The sequence below is a fragment of the Notolepis coatsorum genome (assembly GCF_963971535.1).
Source record: "Notolepis coatsorum genome assembly, chromosome: 3".
NCBI classification, from domain to species: domain Eukaryota; kingdom Metazoa; phylum Chordata; class Actinopteri; order Aulopiformes; family Paralepididae; genus Notolepis; species Notolepis coatsorum.
This window is the reverse complement of record NC_140167.1, coordinates 85,490,724-85,512,965: the sequence shown is the minus strand read 5'-3', so window position 1 is coordinate 85,512,965 and position 22,242 is coordinate 85,490,724. Positions and strand designations below refer to the sequence as shown.

The 22,242-nt window shown below is 44.0% G+C and overlaps 1 protein-coding gene across 1 annotated transcript in view; it reads right to left on the bottom strand.

Moving 5' to 3' along the window:
* Window positions 1–1,839: 1,839 nt before the first annotated feature.
* Window positions 1,840–22,242, bottom strand: part of LOC311225884 (WW domain-containing transcription regulator protein 1-like) — a gene marked incomplete at its 3' end in the record, with an annotated part of 60,752 nt that continues 40,349 nt past the window's right edge. The window contains exons 2-3 of the mRNA XM_084311276.1: window positions 4,007–4,164; window positions 1,840–1,886 (exon numbers count right to left, since the gene is read on the bottom strand). Coding sequence (XP_084167402.1) covers window positions 1,840–1,886; window positions 4,007–4,164 — 205 coding nt within the window. The remainder of the gene's footprint in view (window positions 1,887–4,006; window positions 4,165–22,242) is intronic.

Below are 22,242 nucleotides of genomic sequence, written 5' to 3'. Positions count from 1 at the left end.
AGGTGAACCCACTGTAGTGCCGTTCAATGCGCCGGCGATCCTTGGACCACAGATGAAAGCAGATGGACTCTTTGTGGGCCGGCGTCCTCCGGTCCACGGAGGAGAGACGTGAAGCGACCTCGTCTTGCAGAGCGTCTCCTCACCTTGCGTCCTCTCCAGGGGGGGGGGTTCCAACACACGGCAGTGTCGGGGGTCTTTATCCATGGAATAATCAACGTATACAAAGCATAATCCGTGCCTGGGAAGGCGGGCTGTCGTCGGTAGAATAATCCGGTATACAGGTCCACTCGCTCGTCGGCTCTGGGGCTCCTCGGGTGCAGCTTCACGTGGGGTCAACCACCCTGGATAAGCAGCCAGTTCTCTGCCCGAAACGATGGGGTACTGACTACGGTAGTATTCTCACCGTACGAAGCACTATATATTAACAGACTATTATTAGCTTAATAGACTACGTCCAACTCGACGATATAGTGCCAAATATGACTATTCAAATATTAATATACACGATGTCTCAATACCGATGGTAGGCGAACTTGGCCTTACTCCCACACGTGGCGTCGCGGGGAGGCTTTACGTCTGTGACTCTATTGGAGGGTAAGAAACTGGACTGAAAAGGAAGTCCTACTTTAGTAGCGCAGTATATATACGCACTATGAACAAATAGTCCCATTGGTAGCCAGATTCCTACGCGGAACTAGGACTTGTTCGTACATGTTGAGCGGTACGTTTGAACTGGGTCTGGGAGGTATGGCAGCCTGGCACCAAGGTCTCGACCAATAGTAGAATAGAGACTATTATGGGATGTTCAGTAGGCTAGAATGGATATTCAATGCATATTGTACAAGGAATATACAAGGGATATCAGGGAATATTAGAGAATATACAAATACAATTAAATATATATATATAAATAAATATATATATTCGGTTTAATCTGGCCCTTCACAACAACTATACAAATATACAATATACAACTGTACAATTAAGTATAAATGCAGACAATGTGGTACAAAAATGCAGACAGATACAAAAATGCTAACTTTAAAAAATTCAAAATGCTAAAATGTGGTATGGATGTAGTGCAAATCTCAATAACTAGATCATATGGTGTAGTGTTAAAGTGTTTAAAGTGTCTAAAGTGAGTGTGTGCATGTGGATGTGTGTGCAATGAGTATGGATGGGTTGATGTTACATAGTCATTGAGCATCCTGATGGCCTGGGGGCGTGTACCGCTTCCGCAACGGATTCTATTTCTGGGGTTGCCCTGATTGGCCGTGACGGCCACGTGACACGCCGCGGCCACGCCCCGCGGCAAAACGCTGAGGCTGCTGTGTTTCACTGCCGCTTCCCCACTTCAACGCCGCAGCAGCAATTGTCGCGCCACATTTTTTTTTAGTGCAGAGCTGTTTAATCACTTGCCCCACTGCCTTTCACATCGCGCCACGCTTAATCATTTATCATTTAACATTTGAAAGGCATACATTGTTGTCATACAGAAGTACAGAATACTTTTATCCAAAATGCTTCTCATTGTCGCGCCACATCTCCTGAGTGCAGAGCTGTGCCCCACTGCCTTTCACATCGCGCCACGCTTAATCATTTATCATTTAACATTTGAAAGGCATACATTGTTGTCATACAGAAGTACAGAATACTTTTATCCAAAATGCTTCTCATTGTTGCGCCACATCTCCCGAGTGCAGAGCTGTTTAATCACTTTCCCCACTGAGTTACCATACGCTATACAATATACTATGCAATGTATACAACTCTCATGGTTAACGGTAGAGAATAGGCTGGTTTTCAACAGTTAAATTTTTCAGGAACACTGTCTTTTCGTCAGGTCAAGTCCACGTTCAAGTACAACACAGCGGCGGCCTCTCTCGCTGCCGCGGGGCGTGGCCGCGGCGTGTCACGTGGCCGTCACGGCCAATCAGGGCAACCCCGGAAATAGAATCTGTTGTGGAAGCGGTACACGCGGCCTGGGGATAGAAGCTCCTTCTGAGTCTCTCTGTACTGACCATGAGACTTCGCTAGCACTTGCCTGACCGCAGCAGTGCAAAGAGGCAGTTGTTTGGTTGACTAGAGTCTTTGACTATTCTCTTAGCCTTGGCCCTGCAACACTTGGTGTAAATGTCCTGGAGAGTGGGAAGCCCACCTCCAATTGTGCGTCCAACTGATCGGGCCACCCTCTGTAGTCTGCTGTGGTCGTGTGCGGTGCTATTCCCAAACCAGGAGGTGATGTTACCAGTCAGGATGCTCTCTATTGTGCATGAGTAGAAGTTCTTAACACTTTCCGTGCCAGCAGGGGGTTCCAGAAATAGGCGCTTGAGTGCCAACGCTGTAGTCAATGGAATATTTGCGAACGCATAAACTATATCTTAAATTATGGCTATGTGTCTAATACGCCCGTCGCTTATCAATGACTTGTTTGCAGTCAACATTGTCGAAATGGATTTTTTTTATTTATTTTTTTTTAATCGGTTCATTTCCGTTTTATACCATTTTGAAAAACGCTAGTTTTTTGAAACTTTCAGAAAAAAAATAAGATTCTGCAGGAATTGCGCTTTACTGTAATACACAAAACACATGTAATTTTTCGGCCTATTTATGAATCGTTTTCAAATAAACGCTAGATTATCGATAGTATATGTGTACTTATGCACGCTATAGAAGCGGGCTGAAAAATCGATTATCTTATTTCCTGATCAGCACACACACACACACTCACAGCCACACACACACACATATGAGACACGTTGATATATATGTGAAACCAGCTCTGATTATCCCAAGACTGGTAAAATAGATTCCTTACCTCAGATCAGATGTTCTCCAAAAAGATTATTCCAATTCCTGATCGCCATTCCAAATATTGTTTGCGTTTATTGATCCAACGCTGGGTGGTCGAAAGACATATTCCACGCTGTTCTGATGGTGGGCAATGAATGGGATCGGCTCGGATTACATGCCTGACAAGTAAAATGTGGAATCCGGACTCTTTTTTTCCCATCCATTTCATTCAGTCCAATCCAATGGCGTGCAATACCATCCGGAGAGACGATAGGGGGCGGTATTTTCCCTGTGCTCAGACAGATCCCCACTGGTAACGGGAGGCTAGATTGATGAAAAATGTATGGAAATCATTAATAAAAGAAATAACGATTAATAACTAGATTTCTCGTCGGTTGGCACTCAACGCATGGCATGAACTAATGAGATTTCTCGTGGCTGGCACTCAAAGTGTTAAGGATCTTCTGACTAACTTTTAACTTCCTTAGGCACCTAAGGAAGTCGAGGCGCTGCCGTGCCTTCTTCACTACACTGTCTATGTGTGTGGTCCATGTCAAGTCCTCGGATATGTGGACTCCGAGGTACTTGAAACTGTTCACTCTCTCGACCGGTGCCCCGTAGATGCTGAGGGGGCTGTAGTCCCTATAGCCCCGACCTCCTAAAGTCCACAATCATCTCTTTGGTTTTGCTGACGTTCAGGGAGAGGCTGTTCTCCTGGCACCACGGCACCAGGTTCTATACCTCTTCCAGGTAGGCCCTCTCGTCGTTTGCAGAGATCAGGCCCACCACAGCTGTGTCGTCAGCAAACTTAACGATTGTGTTGCTGTTGTGCTTTGCCACACAGTCATGCATATAAAGTGATTAGAGGAGGGGGCTCAGAACACAGCCCTGGGGGGCACCTGTGTTGAGAGTGATGGATGAGGAGGTGCAGTTACCTGCTCTCACCACTTGGGGTCTTCATGTCAGGAAGTCCAAGACCCACTGGCAGAGGTCGTAGTTCAAGCCCAGGTCTCTGCCATGAACGTGAGCGTCATCGATTTTCCAGGAACTACTTTATGACCGTTATTGTCTCAAAAGGTTCAGACAGACTCGTGGCGATCACTATACATACACTCCGTGTTGTGTATATAGATATATCTGTGTGTGTGTGTGTGCATCCATCTCTTTGTGTGTGTGTGCGCACACGTGTGCATCAGTGTGTGCGTGCACTCACCCAGGTTGGGTTGGGACAGGGCCATGCCGCGCTGCTGCTGTGAGTGTGTGTGTGCGTGCGCTGCGATGCTCGGGGGGTTGTGGTGGAGAGACATCTGAGCCATGTTAGGAGCCAGAGACTTCCTGGGGTCAACCCATGTGGTGATCTTCTCTAGGTGACTGAGAGAGAGAGAGAGAGAGAGAGAGAGAGAGAGAGAGAGAGAGAGAGAGAGAGGGAGAGAGAGAGAGGGAGGGAGAGGGAGATAGAGAGGGAGGGGTGGGGGAGAGAGAGAAAGAGAGAGAGAGAGAGAGAGGGGGAGGAGAGAGAGGGGGGAGATAGAGAGGGGGGGACAGAGAGAGAGAGAGAGAGAGAGAGAGAGAGAGAGAGAGGGATAGAGGGGGGAGAGAGAGATGGGGGAGAGAGAGGGGGGGGACAGAGAGAGGGGGACAGAGAGAGAGAGAGACACAGAGACAGACAGAGAGAAAGAGAGAGAGAAAAGGACAATTGAATTAATTTTAAATGAAGTACATAAAAAATAGCAACATATGTTAAATGGTAAATGGACTACAATTAGTGTTTTTTTTTTATCCAAAGCGCTTTACAACTAGTGCCTCACATTCACCCGTTCACTCACACCCATGGTGGAGGCAACCATGCAAGGTGCCAACCTTCCCAATTGGGAGCAGTTAGGGGTTAAGTGTCTTGCTCAAGGACACATCAACACGCGGAATCGAACCGGGAACCTTCAGATTACCAGACGACTGCTCTACCTCCTGAGCCACTGTCACCCCACTGTCACTGTCAACTTAGATGATGTGCAGCATTGATTTTGTTTTTGGTGAAGTGCTCCTTTAAGGGTCGTCTGGACTCAGACCCTGAACCAGTGGCTGAAGGAGCGGGGGTCCAGAGGCAGCAGAGAGAGAGAGAGAGAGAGAGAGAGAGAGAGAGAGAGAGAGAGAGAGAGATGTGTGTATATAGAGACAGAGAGAGATATGTGTATATATATATATAGAGAGAGAGAGAGAGAGAGAGAGAGAGAGAGAGAGAGAGAGAGAGAGAGAGAGAGAGAGAGAGAGAGAGAGAGAGAGAGAGAGAGAGAGAGAGAGAGAGTGAGAGAGAGAGAGATGTGTGTATATAGAGACAGAGATATGTGTATAGAGAGAGAGAGAGAGAGAGAGGAGAGAGAGAGAGAGAGAGAGGTGTATATATATAGAGAGAGAGAGATGTGTGTATATAGACAGAGAGAGATATGTGTATATATATATATGGAGAGAGAGAGAGAGAGAGAGAGAGAGAGAGAGAGAGAGAGAGAGAGAGAGAGAGAGACAGAGAGAGATGTGTGTATATATATTATAGATATATATATATAGAGGAGAGAGAGATATGTATGTGTAGATAGATATAGAGATGAGAGAGGGGAAGAGAGAGAGAGAGAGATGTGTCGGTGTATATATATAGAGACAGAGAGAAGTTATATCTTGACGGTATAATTTAAAGACGGTATATTACACGGTAACACCGGTATATATCACGGTATCATCGTTTTGATAAAAAAAAATATTTTATATAATTTTTTTTTTTATAAAATATATATATTATATAATTAGACTTGTACTTGTATTATCTGCGAGACATCGCCACCCACGCAACAAGCTCCACTGTCTGTGTGTACTCTAGTAGCCTCCAGCTACGGCCAGGATTCTCCGGAGCTGCACCTGGACCTATACTCGAGTAGCCTCGAGCAGAGCTACCGGCCAGGATTCTCCGGCGCTGCACCTGGACCCTATTGTATTGGTATAACGTTAGCAAGCCCTCAGCTCGAATATGCATCGAATCAGTGTTTATAAGACATTGATATCAGGAGCTATCTGTAGCTACTGCATATATAACGTTAATACAACGCCTCAGTGAATTATTTAGTTCAATGGGACATTTCGTTTTGAACGGTGAACTAACTTGCGTTAACGTGAGCTAACAGGTAGCATACACGTCTCTAGTACTAGACTTTGTGGAGCGTTTGTTGATGTCAGGAGCTATCTGTAGCTGGCCGACTAGATACCGTTCGGTTAGACAATGCCCATCATGTATTAAACTAAAAGTGAATAGTTGACTCACTGGGTCATTTTGTAACGGTAGCTAAGCTAACGTTAGCTCAGGGAGACGCCGCACGTCCTCCCGACAGCTCCCGTGTCCCGTCCCACTAGACTACTAGACCCGTGTTTACATGCGTGCGGTAGGGGCTGGCACGCCCACTGCGCGAAGCCTCCTAAATAACTTTTTTCCAGTTCGGCACATATCTATTATCTATGACTAATTCTATCTATTTTTAGGGGCAAATGCGAGTGAAATAGTCGCGCTGTGGTTTACATGACGTCATTGCTATTTTAGAGCTGCACTACCGGTTACACGGTATAGTCAAAATCCATACCGTAGAGCAAATTCATACCGTTTATACCGTATACCGTTTATACCGTCCACCCCTAATATGCGTGTATAGAGAGAGAGACCGAGAGATGTGTGTGTATATAGAGAGAGAGACAGAGAGAGATATGTGTCTGTATATAGAGAGAGAGACAGAGAGAGATATGTGTCTATATATAGAGAGAGAGACAGAGAGAGATATGTGTCTATATAATAGAGAGAGAGACAGAGAGAGAGATATTGTGTGTATATATATAGAGACAGAAATATGTGTGTATATATATATAGAGAGAGAGATATGCGTGTATATATAGAGAGTAGGGATGTGCATCTCCATCACTGAGGCCGATGCGATGCGCATCTCGATACGGTGCCAACGATACGATACATTAACGATACATTTGAAGCACCGGGCGATGCGATGCAATACGATTCACCTCTGTTGAGATACGATACGATACGATTTGATTCAACATAATGTGATTCGGGGCGATACGATGCGATTCAACACGATGCAAAATAATGATACAATTTTATGGAGGATTTGGTTGTATTCCTTATATGCAGCTTATATTATTATTAAAAATAAAATAATCTACTGTAAGACAATTTATATAAAAACTCTTGGGTGCCTAAGACTTTTGCACAGTAGGCCTACTGTGTTTTCTATCCACTTTAGCTAAAAACACACACACACAATGTATATACACACTACTGTGAGACAATAATAATCACACACAAAGGGATAATGGCTTATAACAGACTTAATGATTTTATAATATTTCAGATAATGAAATTAAATGTGTATCATCAACTATCCAGTTAGTATTTATATTGTAACGTTTGGCCACTTGAAATCATTGAACGTAGAGAGAGAGAGAGAGAGAGAGAGAGAGAGAGAGAGAGAGAGAGAGAGAGAGAGAGAGAGAGAGAGAGAGAGAGAGAGAGAGAGAGAGAGAGAGAGAGAGAGAGAGAGAGAGAGAGCGAGAGAGAGCGAGAGAGAGCGAGAGAGAGCGAGAGAGAGTTTGAGCGTTCTGATGCTCCGTAGCGAACCACACCATGATGGCATTTTGTCAACAACACAGTTTGAACCTGGAGGGAGCGATATAAAGAAACAAATTGCCAATAAATGTGAAGTTATCTTTGAACCTGTTGTCAAGCGTCGTCAATATACCCCCCCCCCCCCCCATTTCCTCACTAATGGAACTGGTGTTGCAGAGTCACGTTAGTTAGTTAGATACTGTAGTTTAGCGTTAGCTGAACGGCTAACTGGCTAACGTTAGCCAGCGGCTACTAACGTTAGCCAGTTGATCAATTCAATTCATGTCTCCTCGACTTCCACTGTTTGTTGATAACTGTGACGCGGCTCTCGCCTTCTGTAGTAGCAAAGCAAAGATAGTATCTGCTGTGTGCAGTGCACTGCTGACAGAAGTGGATGAGAGGAAATTATATGAATGAATCGGTTTTGACCGATGAAAAGACGCTAACAACAGATGCATCGCAAGTTCAACCTGAATTCTAGCCGATGCGCACTTATTCCACCGGTGCACTCGCATCTGGAAAGTTTATGCCGGTGCACCGATGCAAATCGGTGAATCTTAACATCACTAATAGAGAGAGAGACAGAGATAGATATGTGTGTATATATAGAGACAGAGAGAGAGATGTGTGTGTATATATATATATATATATATATATATATATATATATATATAGAGAGAGATATGTATATATATAGAGAGATACAGCGAGAGAGAGATGTGTGTATATAGAGAGAGACACATGTATATATAGAGACAGAGACAGAGAGAGATGTGTGTATATATAGAGAGAGAGACAGATAGAGAGAGATGTGTATATAGAGAGAGGAGACAGAGAGAGGTATGTGTATATAGAGATAGAGATGTGTGTGTGTATATAGAGAGAGAGACGGAGAGAGAGAGATGTGTATATAGAGAGAGGAGACAGAGAGAGGTATGTGTATATAGAGAGAGAGATGTGTGTATATATAGAGAGACAGAGAGAGAGATGTGTGTATATAGAGAGAGAGACGGAGAGAGCGATGTGTGTGTATATATATATATATAGAGAGAGAGAGACAGAGAGAGAGAGATGTATGACCTACTCACGAGACAGATTACATTATCATTGCAGGTACTTTAGCTAGCGATTTGGAATAATTTTTTTAATCCATCGTTGGGTCCCTGGCTGAATTTGGCCCTCAGTCATCAAGACCTTTGGGAACCCCTGGTCCAGGCGTACAGAAGTCTGAGTGGTGGCGGCCCTGCATACTGGAGTCTGGTCTGTGTACACCAGTCTGGACTGAGAGAACTGGGGAAATGATTCCATCATCCAATCCTTTATCAACTCAGACTCACACATACATATAAGTCACACGTACACACACACACACACTCACACGCACTCACATGCACACTCACATGCACACTCACACTCCCTGCAGCGCCTCCTGGTCACTTCATAACTCAGTGACTCTGTCTAAACAGACTAGAGAGAGATACGTTCCGTCTTCTCTTTCTCGTTCCCTCTCATTTTCCAGTCTCTCTCCTTCCCTTTTCTCTCTCCCTGTTCCCCTTTCTGATCCCCGTCTTCACCTCTTCTCTCTGCCTCCCTCTCTCCTTTATCCTGTGTGTTAGCTTGTGTTAGTGTGTGTTAGTGTTAGTACTAGTGATGTGAATGGAATGGGGGTTTGTATGGGGGATATGCGTTTCCAGATTAGATTGAGAAACAGGCGGCTGGGTGGTGCAGCGGAGATTGCGCTTGTCACCAATGCAAGAGACTCCGGTCTCGAATCTGGGTGTCAGCATTGCCTCCGGCTTGGGCCGGCCGTCATACTGGCTCAATTGGCAGAGCCAGCGGGTGGAAGTCGATGGGTGGGGATTTGGACGTTGTGGACAGCGACTCCTACAGGTCGGTTGGGGGACACCTGCACAGCAGAGACAGGAAGTAGCGGGGGTAGTGTGAGCCTCCCATGCGTTACACCTCGCCACTGAGAGTCCACGCTAGCAGGTGAAAAGATGAGACAGGCTGCCTCCTTGTGTACCGGAGGGGACACGTGTAGCCTTTTTACAGCGCATCCGCGTTTCCGGCGCTCTGATTGGCCAGGTCATGTGACATGTGTGCCCAATAGCGTGTTTGCCCATTTCCGTGTCGAACAGCCTGCAAACTACCTGGCGTTCTATCGCCATGCTCTAAGACAAACTCTAACCTTAACCAACTTCGAAGAGTGCCTAAGCTTAACCAGTGTAGAAACTTGCCGTCTCACGATTGGCGCTCATGTCACATGACCTGGCCAATCAGAGCGCAAAACAGGAACCCGGAAACGCGGATGCGTTGTAAAAAGGCTTCAAGCGGAGGGGACACGTGATGCAAGGCTTCTATCCTCCCTACAACCGACCAGTGGGGGGGCATAGTCGAGAAACGTTCAAGACGGGGGAGGGGAGAATTGGAAATACGAAATTGGGATGGGAGAAAAATAGAAAGAGAAAAAGTGAAAAAAATTAAATAAAAAAACACAGTATCCCCTTCATACACTACTATTATTACTGCACAACCTGGTGACCCAGAGTAACCTCCTCAGAGCCTGTGCTCAGTCAGCGACGAAAAGGAATGAGGACAAAACTACAAAAAATTTAAGAAATATTCCTGCAAGTTTGAAGCCCCTTTGTTCCGGCATCATGTTGGCAGGTATGGGATTACGTCCAATAAGAGGCTGACCTGCGTGATCACATGGCTTTGTTTATGAAGTCTGGTTGGCTTGAGTGCAGTGTGAAAGCTAACCAAACTTCACCCCTGAGTCGCACCTCCAGGTGACAGTAGTATTAGACTGAATCTCCAGGTGACAGTAGTATTAGACTGAATCTCCAGGTGACAGTAGTATTAGACTGAATCTCCAGGTGACAGTAGTATTAGACCGAATCTCCAGGTGACAGTAGTATTAGACTGAATCCAATACTGGGGTTAAAAAAGTGGGGTTAAAAAAAGTCTCAGCCTCTGCGTTATGATATGCTATGAAAATGTAATGCTGTAGTGCCGTCAGACCTGGATACGGGTTGTCTTTTCTATTTATTTTCTTCTCCGAGTGCTTCGTTTACATGTTAAAATCACAACAATTTTCTTCTGGGGGACAATGCCCCCACACACCCCTACAGGGGTTTGGTTTACAAACATGTCACCTTTTTCACCTCTCATCAGTTTGCAGGTCTGGTTATATACTGTAGTTACTGAAACTGATTGAATGTGGCACCCCCCCACCTAGAATAATATTCACCAGCTGCCACTGGTAGTGGGGTTAGTAGTGGGGTTAGTAGTGGGGTTAGTAGTGGGGTTGCGTGAAGATTTTCCCTAATGGGGTTGTACTTCCTCGTTCGGTTTGCGCGATCTGATTGGCCACTGACGTTTCTGGTCATGCGACATGTGCGCCAATCGTGTGACGCCTAGTTCTGCGCCTATTTCCGGCTCTAACAGCCTGCAAACTACCTAACGCCTAGTTTATCACTGGGGCGACTCTTTCGAAGTTGGTTAAGGTTAGAGTTTGGGCTGGTGTTCTATCGCCCTGCTCTAAGACAAACTCTAACCTTAACCAACTTTGAAAGAGTGCCTAAGCTTAACCGGTGATAGAACTAGGCGTCACACGATTGGCGCACATGCACATGACCAGAAACGTCAGTGGCCAATCAGATCGTGCAAACCGAACGCGGTAGACAACCCCATTAGGGAAAATATTCACGCAGTGGGGTTAGTAGTGGGGTTGTCAGCTTTCTCACTACCAAATAAGGAACCAAAGGTGACCAAAGGCGTGCACTGAACTCTTCTTTGAGCGTGTTTTGCCTCGTAATCAGCCTCTCTCAGTTAGACATGAAATGCCACCAAACAGCCCTCGTCAGGGCTCAGCTGTCCGGTGAGCTAATGTAACCAAACCTAACGTTAGCATAACGCTTTATTGAGAGACCAAGTGATTAAAAAAAAATTGGGCGGTTAGTTACATGGATGGAGAAAATAGTTAGAAGTGGTGTGTAACGTCAGCTAAACTTATTTGGAAGATCAAGCATTGCCTCAGCATTTCTCAACAATGCCTTGGGAACAGGCGACAAGGGGTTAATGTAAAGCACATGTTTCTACTGTTAACCTAAGAAGCTGTCATGCCAGGGCTGCTAGCAGGAGGCATCAGCATGGGACATGTGCCCAATGAGTAGAATAATACTACTACTAATAATAATACACATTATTTGTATAGCAATTTGTATTTGTATAGAGAGAGACACAGAGAGAGACAGTGATTGAGAGACAGAGAACCAAACACAGAGAGAGAGACGGATAGAGAGACAGAGACACAGACACAGAGAGAGAGACGGATAGAGAGACAGAGACGGAGACACAGAGAGAGAGACGGATAGAGAGACGGAGACACAGAGAGAGAAAGAGATAGACGAGGAGGGAGAAGAGACAGAGAGACAGAGAGAGAGACAGAGAGACAGAAGAGACAGAGAGAGACAGAGATAAGAGACAGAGAGAGACAGAGATAGAGAGACAGAGAGACAGAGAGAGAGAGAGAGAGAGAGAGACAGAGAGAGAGAGAGATAGAGAGAGAGAGAGACAACGAGAGAGAAGAGACAGAGAGAGAGACAGAGAGAAAGAGAGAGAGAGAGAGAGACAGAGAGAGAGAGAGAGAGAGAGAGATCATGGTGTCATACTGCGTTCATTCACAGCACAATGATCAAGTTACAGTGGGAATTCCCCCCTCACACACACACACTAGTGTCATCCCTCACACACACACACACACACTAGTGTCATCCCTCACACACACTAGTGTCATCCCTCTCACACACACACACACACACTAGTGTCATCCCTCACACACACACACACACACACACACTAGTGTCATCCCTCACAGGCTCACACACACACTAGTGTCATCCCTCACACACACACACACACACACTAGTGTCATCCCTCACACACACACACACACTAGTGTCATCCCTCACACACACACTAGTGTCATCCCTCACACACACACACACACACACTAGTGTCATCCCTCACACACACACACACACACTAGTGTCATCCCTCACACACACACACACACACACACTAAGGCTGAGCCCGAACGTTCGAACGTTCGTTCGTTACGCTGACATTCGGACTTTAATTAATGGGTTCAAACGTTCGGTGAAAAAAAAATAAAGGAGGCGAACGGGGTTGAAGCGATGTGAAGAGGCGGCGCTCGGCTCAACCAGTATGGTCTGCTCTGCCGGTCTGTAGCTGGATACTATTGTCTCAACCAGAGCTCTCAACCAATGCAATAGAACAATTTTGATTGACAGGCGATTCTGCCAATTACGTCACACCGCTTGCACCCGCCTCTGCTGTTACCACCAATCGGCAAGCGTTTATTAGTTTTTTTACTTCCGGCAATGCTGCCATTGATCTGCTTGCGAGAAGCACAACAGACTTACCGTAGCTAATACGTTAGCTCCCCGCCGAGAATGTAGATGAGGATGACCAAACGAGTCATAATGATTTTACTGCAACGAATGTTATAATAAAACAAAGCCTTTCTATACATGTGTCTGATTGAAAACTTTATTAACAGACTGCAGAATGGGTACAACTCATTGGTTGACCCACCATGGTTGACCGATGCCCAGGACGGGCGCGCATCCGTGGGGTAAGACGGCCGGTGAGAGCGCGGCTCTGGGGCCAATGGCAGTGACATGATGGGAATAGCCAGACTCTGAGGACGAGTGCTTGCTACTTGCTATGTTTGGGTAAATAATATGCTGATGTTATTGAACGTGTAACACTAACTATATAACGTTAATGCCACAAAACGAATGCCTTTGTTTATCTAGCCCCTTACGTGACTGCGGTGTGCAAGGGCTATTGTTTATCATAAGTAGTAACTTTGATGCAGTAGCTTGTTTATTTTCTTCTGAGTGCTTTGTTTAATTACATGTTTACACGAACAGCCACCACTGTAAACAACATGTTTTTCACCAATAGACTATGCAATGCCGCCCTCCGTAGGATCTATAATAATACAATAAAAAAAATATATGTATTATTATTAAAAAATAAAAAATAAAAAATTAATTACATTTTTTAACGAACGTTCAAACCCTAAAAACAGGGTTCGGGGACAGCCTTAACACACACACTAGTGTCATCCCTCACACACTAGTGTCATCCCTCACACACACACTAGTGTCATCCCTCACACACACACTAGTGTCATCCCTCACACACACACTAGTGTCATCCCTCACACACACACACACACACACTAGTGTCATCCCTCACACACACACACACTAGTGTGATCCCTCACACACTAGTGTCATCCCTCACACACACACTAGTGTCATCCCTCACACACACACACACTAGTGTCATCCCTCACACACACACACACACACTAGTGTGATCCCTCACACACTAGTGTCATCCCTCACACACACACTAGTGTCATCCCTCACACACACACTAGTGTGATCCCTCACACACTAGTGTCATCCCTCACACACACACACACACACACACTAGTGTGATCCCTCACACACTAGTGTCATCCCTCACACACACACTAGTGTCATCCCTCACACACACACACACTAGTGTCATCCCTCACACACACACACACTAGTGTGATCCCTCACACACTAGTGTCATCCCTCACACACACACTAGTGTCATCCCTCACACACACACACACTAGTGTGATCCCTCACACACTAGTGTCATCCCTCACACACACACACACACTAGTGTCATCCCTCACACACACACACACACACTAGTAGGGCTGTCTTAAAATGTACTACGAAGCTTCGTTCGATGGGCATGTCGGGATTCCAATGGGAAAATAAAATTCAAATATATTAACACATTGACCGCTGGAGGTCGCTGTGGGTGTATGGCCGTTTGGGCCAGCGCTTTGTTCAATGGAGAGAATGCTGTGTTTGCGAGTGCTAAAACTATATTAAATATTATAGCTATGGATCTAATAACATTGTCGATTGTCAGTGAGTTTCTTCTAGTCAACATGCAAAAAACAATTTTTTTCATCTGTACATTTCCGTTTTATACCGTGGTGAATATGAGTATATGAGTTTGAGTGATTCTGAGTAATCCCAGGAAAAGACGCGAAAACAGCCCTTTAGTTAAATCCACTTATCACGTTGCCATTTTTCGCCCGATTATCGAATCTTCCTGAAATCAACGCTAGATTATCATTATTATGTCTCCTCATGCACCCATGAAAGGGGGCTTGGAGCGGGGCGCCCCTCCATGCCGTGATGTGACCAACGGTAAACAGCACACACACATTCCACACAGACAGCTTCGATCGCGGGAGAACGCAAGATTGGATATATACTGTCCTTGCCTTGTCTCTGATGTAATGCAAGAAAAATAATACAATTATCTGATCGCCATTCCAAGTACTGGTCGCGGTAGTCCGTCCCACGTTATCCGGCATTGCATATGAACAAGGGGGAGGGCAGCCTAGTTGATGCATCGTTGTAAGCGATTGTCTTGCCGGAGTATTTAAACCCTGCCCGCACGGCTCAGCTCGGCCCAGAAAACAAACTATATCGTTTCAAATGGAGTGCAATAGCGCCCCGCAAGGCGGTAGGCATTCAGTACAGCATGCAGAGGCTGCCCAGATGAATTATGAATGGCAATAGCGAATAAAAGAAATACCGAAACAGAAACGTAGATCTACGTTTCCGGCAACCAAAGGGTTAAAAAAGAATATATATATATATATATAAAAGGAGAATACATTCAAGGGAAAGAAGGGACCGCACACTCCTCAGGACTGGTTTTTGCTTTTTTATTGTTGCACAACGCGTTTCGCTATCTGCTTCCTCAGGTGCAATAAAAAAGCAAAAACCAGTCCTGAGGAGTGTGCGGTCCCTTCTTTCCCTTGAAGGTATTCTCCTTTTAGTTTTTATATATCTCTCTTGCGCTGACCTGCACCTCCAGTCGGGGTCCAACCAGATGTGCACGAGTCTTATTTAGTTTAATATATATATATATATTCTTAATTTTTTTCTGCAAAATCAACTCTGCCTCTCTTTGTTAACTACAACAAGCCGTTTGTTATTTAAGATGAGGTCGGACTCGGCACCGACTTTGTGTTCATTGTGCTGCTTTTATAAAGCCTCAAATGACGGCTTACAATATTTCATGAAAGCGTTTAGTTTGTCTAAGATTTTAAAAGGTTTAAACTTTACAGCACTGACAATTCTCTATAGTATTTTTTATAGTGTCCCGACCCATATAAAAACATATCTTAATAAAAAAAATTCGAATTCTGCCTTTGTCTCTATTAACTACATATAAATATTTATATAATTGTTTGCTTTATAGACGAAGGTTGCAACATAATTATGTAATGTAATGTTGTTGGCTGTGTAACGGAGAGCAGCCGCCCAGGCAGCGCAGCTCCCGACTCATTAATTAAATTAATTAATCCAATTCACTTTATTTATAGAGCACATTTAAAAACAACAAAGTTGACCAAAGTGCTGTACAAGTCCCACAACATAAATTATAAATTATTATCATTTTTTATCTCGAAGCTTCGAATTAAAATTGAATCTCGGCCTAAAGCTTCTAATGCCAATTATTTTTTTCGAAGGTCAGCCCTACACACTAGTCTCATCCCTCACACACACTAGTCTCATCCCTCACACACACACTAGTGTCATCCCTCACACATACACACTAGTCTCATCCATCTTATCATTAACCTCATAAGCATCGGGCGGGCGGGCCGTCACGCACTCACGCTCACGTCGCGGCACTTTGCTCTCGTCTGTCGGCTCCGGGCTGCGTTTTTGCCAATCAACCAATACATTGTTGGAAAGTTGAATTTGCCGCCTTTCGTCACCAGACTCAACCTATTGCGTGATTCCATTCTCGAGTTACAAGACGAAAAATCCGGCAAGCATCATTTGACAAGCCGTTCAGACGAGTGACCACGTCCGGTTGTGAGCGGTCCTGAACTGACCAGTCACCGCTGATGGCGAAAATTATTGACCACTGTTGCAGCCAAGGAGCGATCCAAAAGCGATCCGAGACGGGCGCTGGGAGTGGGGGAAGGTGACACAAGAAGATGAAGAAGTCCACTGTTTTGATGAGGCAGCGGATGGCCATTTTGGATAATCATGCTGAAGCTTTACTGGTACACACACACACATTACAAAAACCTTTGTAAAACATTCATTGTCCGTGGGAAAGTGCTTTACAACTTATGCCTCGCATTCACCCATTCACTCACACAATCACACACCGACGGCTGGGGCGACCGTGCATGGTGCCAATCAAGAGCAGTTAAGAGTGTCTTTGCTCAAGGACACTTCAGGCGGAATCGAACTGGGAACCTTCCGATTACCAGACGACCACTCTACCTCCTGAGACACTGTTTAACCCTAACCATAACCCTAGACCTAACCCATCTAACGCTAACCACCATAACCCTAAATGTAACTGAGGGGTACAATTCCCTGACTGTATTAATAAGTATGGTATCATTAAACCACTACTGTCTTATGTACATTACTACTGGCCATACAGTACACAGGTATCTTATGATGAACACTTCCCACAATGACTCGGTTCCACACAAAACTGGGTTTAAGTATTTATTAGCAGCAATGATAGTACATAATATACTTTACTTTGGATGCGCTTATAAGGCAAAGGAATGTGCGTAGGCAAATCAATAACGTATGTCCATTCTCATATTACGCAGGAGATAATAATACAACCTGAATCTTAGGAATTATATCTATGGTACTCTGGTAAGATAGCGGGAGATACTGGTAGGGTCCCTCCGGTCGTAAGCCAGCAAGGGGAGAGGATTTGTCGGTAGTAGAGTCTGGGTCAACGATGATAAAGAGACTCCAAGTACAGGAGACGGTGCAATAATCTCTTGATCCGCAGACGAATACAGCTGTTCTCCGTAGCATGCAGCTCCGCATGGAAGAAAGCTAGCCGGCCTCAGGCTTCTGAGAGGCGGGCTCGACGTGGCTCCTCACAGGGTAAATCCCACACAATTGTGGGTGTAGGCGATTCTCCGCTCCATCAATTACAGGACCAAAAGCAAATATAATCCAGCCGAAAGGGGCTATGCAGTCGTCGGTAGGTTATCCAGTGTACATGATCCACACGGTCCTCGTCTAGGGCTCCTCGGGTGAAAGCGCCAGGGTAAGCAGCCCAGCCTGGATAAGCACACTAGCTGGTACGAGGAAACGTTGGTGATGCTGGTCACTGTAGAACGGTAGCCGCACGATACACTATACATAAATAGACTATTACTGAATTAATAGAATAGGTCAAACTCGACAGTACAGCGTTAAACTCTGATACTTCAGTTATTAATTCGCACGCAGTCTCAATGCTCTATTTGGGGCCAAACAGGCCATACTTCACCGCACGTTGTATCGTGGGTGAGGCTTCAACTTATTGGGTAACTCTACTTCTGTATTCACCTGCGCCGTATTTATACGTTAGGTGAACAAACTAGTACCAGCTTTATTCCTGTCTCATATCCTTGCGCAGAACCGTTCATGTCCAGGCAAGTCTTTGGCGGTGACTTTGAACCAGACCTTGGAGGTATGGCAATGGCGCCCAAGGGACCGCTGTCCAATAGGAGAACGAAATATTATGGTCTGTACTAGGCTAAAGGGATATTCCGTGTATATGTACAAGGAATACACAAGGGATATCAAACGATATACAAATATTATGCAATATATATCAATCAATAAATATATATATTCGGTTTAATCTGATCCTTCGTAACACTAAACCTAACACATCTAACGCTAACCATAACCATAAACCTAACCCATCTAGCCATAAACCTAACCCATCCAACCCTAACCCTAATCCTGGAGCTGAGCTCTTACTTCTGGTTACTCTGTTACCTGGTGATCAGGCAGGTAACATCAGGAAGTGTAAATGGCTAAGCCCATCATAGGTCTTGGAAACAGAGTTATACTGTATGTCATAATGACACATGGCTTAGTTCACCCCCACTCTATGTGTCATTATGACACTGTATAACTGCCATTATGACACTGTATAACTATGTGTCTGTAACCCAGGTTTCAGATTCATAACTATTTAGTCATAGGGACATAAATAGTTAATGCCATTGAATAAGAACATAAATAGTTAATGCTATTATTGTAGCGCTGAGATAAAGGAGTCGGAGGCGGTGTATCGAAGTTGAACCTAATTCCTTTATTCATCAGCAACATAACAACAATGTCAACGTAGTCGAATCGATAGATAGAATGAATGCTTGTAGCAGGAAGTGCCACACACAATATCGTCCGGGGGGAACTACTATTCCCAACAACAGTTCTGTGTGAATTATGTACAGTCACTACATTATGTAAGAACATAAGTAGTTAATAGTATTGGGTCATATGTATATGCGTATGAGATTAGCAACTTTGACCAAATCCTTTGAATTGCTGTACTGCCCTTTAAATTACTTCATGACGTAGATAGATGTCACGACAGCCACGCCTTGCTTTACGGCAGGTGAGTCTTGCACTACGCCAGATGAAATTCCAGATTGACGGAGATAGCCGCAGCTAAATGTTGCTGGATACAGAGATGAAATACCACCACAAAAACAGTTGTCAAACAGTTATAAAAGATTCCCCCAGTTACAAAACCGAAGAAGCGTTGCAGTTAAAGTAGCCTGCGGTTTTGGTGAGTTTCATCAATATTGTGCTGTCCATTTGTCGAATGTACAAAATCGTTAGCTCAATGCTATAAGCTAATAATGTAGCTTCATCCTGAGTCATGCAAGCGAAGCTTCAAGCTCAATTTGGTTAAATGAAACCATTTCAGAAGTACTTATAATTGTATTGATATGCTGTACGATAAGAACATGGTCTATATACATTTTGACTGTTTTTGAGAGTTTATTATGGAACGTGAAGAATGTCCCATATGCTAGCGCACTTTAGCCTAACTTAGCATGGGACAGACGGACATTCTGTGGTAAGGTAGCTTACTTTAGCTTAGCATAGCTAAAAGTAGCCTGATTGATTATTCAGTCTGAAAGCAATGAAAAGATGATGAAGCGATAAAAGATGGTAAATAGCTTTTATTTTCTGAATGCCTGCTTGACGCAGGCCAGGTTTTTCTAGCACCCCGTTCCACCCTGGGAGCAGTTCCAGGAGTGCCGGCCGACCACCATTCACCACGTGTGCCCACGCGGGACGAGGCAGTGTGCCGGACCGATACAAGATGGCGAGCCAACCCACTGAACCTCTGATATAGATCAAGGCTAATGCCAGCCTGATTCGAATACCCCTGTTGCTCAACTCCTGTTGCCTCAACAGTCCAGTAGGGTTGAACTGATTGAACTTGAGTCATAAGAACTTCCAAGGACCATATCCTTTTCTATGACACGAACTGATTGAACGAGAATACAAGGACTTCCAAGGGCTTCAACCCCGTTCACCTTTTGTTATTTTGATATTGTATTTTGTATTTGATTTGATTTGATATATGGGTACTGATATTTCTCCTATAAGAAGGGAGAATTAAAGGGTAAATACACCCAGTAAGATACCTGAACCACTGATATTTCTCCTATAAGAAGGAGAATTAAAGGGTAAATACACCGAGTAAGATACTTGAACCACTGATAATTCTCCATTAAGAAATGAGAATTAAAAGGGTAAATAAGCCCAGTAAGATACCTGAACTACTGATGTTCTCCATTATAGAGTACGAGTTAAAGGGTCCATGTACCCAGTAAGATACTTGAATCTCATTGATGACATATTGATTATAGTTGAATCACTGGTGGTTCTCCTGTAAAGAAAGATGGTTTAAAGGGTAAATTCACCTAATAAGGTATTTGCATTCCTATAACCTGGAATATTTCTATTGGTACTTAAGAGTTTAAAGGGGCATTTCACCTAATAAGGTACTTGCATTCCCTGCACACTTAAAGGTTTAAATTAATATGTTTAAACACTTACCTATTGAAATGATAAACTGATATTAGTTTACTGATCTGCAATTGCAGAAGAAAAGATAACGAGTTACTCATGATAAAGGGATACATCCAATATCCAACCTTGAACCTAGCTTTGGCTAGAGATAACCTCAGAGACGTCTGAACCAACCCTAATGTGTTGATCCAATCAACCTAGGACTTGATACCGAACTAACCCTCCCGAAAGAAGGAGTGGTTTATGAAAGAACCTAAAAGGGATACTTCACACTACTACTGTTTACTTCACGTCTGTATGTCTGTATGTCTAGCTACCGCGCTTAGAAATAAAACACCGGCCATTGTTATAACTCTGTCTCTGGTCTACTATTCCTTTAATTGTGTATATTACTCCTCTCCTCATTCGAATCTAGAACTGTGCCCGTGGCGAACAGCTGTTACTGGTAGTGACACAAGTGCTACATGTCATTACATTATGACATATTGTATAACACTGTCATTATGACATATTGTATAACTCTATGTGTCATTATGACATATTGTATAACTCTATGTGTCATTATGACACTGTATAACTGCCATTATGACACTGTATACCGTAATTCCTCTAATAGTAACCGGGTCTCAAATACAAGCCGGGTCTCTATTAATGGCCGGGTGCGCTCTTGAGCTAAGCAATTATAAGCCGGCCTCCTAATACAAGCCGGGTTACTAATATACTGAGCTGCATACTGAGCTAGTTACTTGATTTCACTTTGAAAACGTTGAAATGACCAGTGACCACCTGTAATTGCACGGTTTACTATTTCATACAGTACTTGGTTTCAATAAATGAACCCAGTACATTTTACTGGGTTCAAACTGACACAAAATGTTGATTTATTCATTATGATCCGCTTGAAAATGTTAAATATAGGCCTCCCTCTTATACAGGCCTCCTCCTAATACAAGCCTGGTACCCGCTACAGTTGAAACAAATACAAGCCGGGGTTACTATTAGAGGAATTACGGTAACTCTGTGTCATTATGACACTGTATAACTCTATGTGTCATTATGACACTGTATAACTCTATGTGTCATTATGACACTGTATAACTCTGTCATTATGACACTGTATCTATGTGTCATTATGACATAATGTATAACTGCCATTATGACATATTGTATAACTCTGTGTCATTATGACACTGTATAACTATATGTGTCATTATGACACTGTATAACTGCCATTATGACACTGTATAACTATATGAGTCATTATGACATATTGTATAACACTATGTGTCATTATGACACTGTATAACTGCCATTATGACACTGTATAACTATATGTGTCATTATGACATATTGTATAACACTATGTGTCATTATGACACTGTATAACACTATGTGTCATTATGACACTGTATAACTCTATGTGTCATTATGACAAATATAAGCAAATTAGCAACTGTCCAAATTAGCAACTCCATTATCAGACACTCCTGATAGGTCACAGCTACCATGGTCAGGCTGGGAACTGGGCTCTGATTGGTCACCTCATCCACTGCAGCTGCTGCAAAGCACTATGGGTGGCTCCTCTGGTTACCAGCCAAAACAACTGCTAGTGTGTGTGTGTGTGTGTGTGTGTTGGTGTGTGTTGGTGTGTTGGTGTGTGTTGGTGTGTGTGTGTGTTGGTGTGTGTGTGTGTTGGTGTGTGTGTATTGGTGTGTGTGTGTGTGTGTGTGTGTGTGTGTGTGTGTGTGTGTGTGTGTGTGTGTGTGTGTGTGTGTGTGTGTGTGTGTGTGTGTGTGTGTGCGTGTGTGT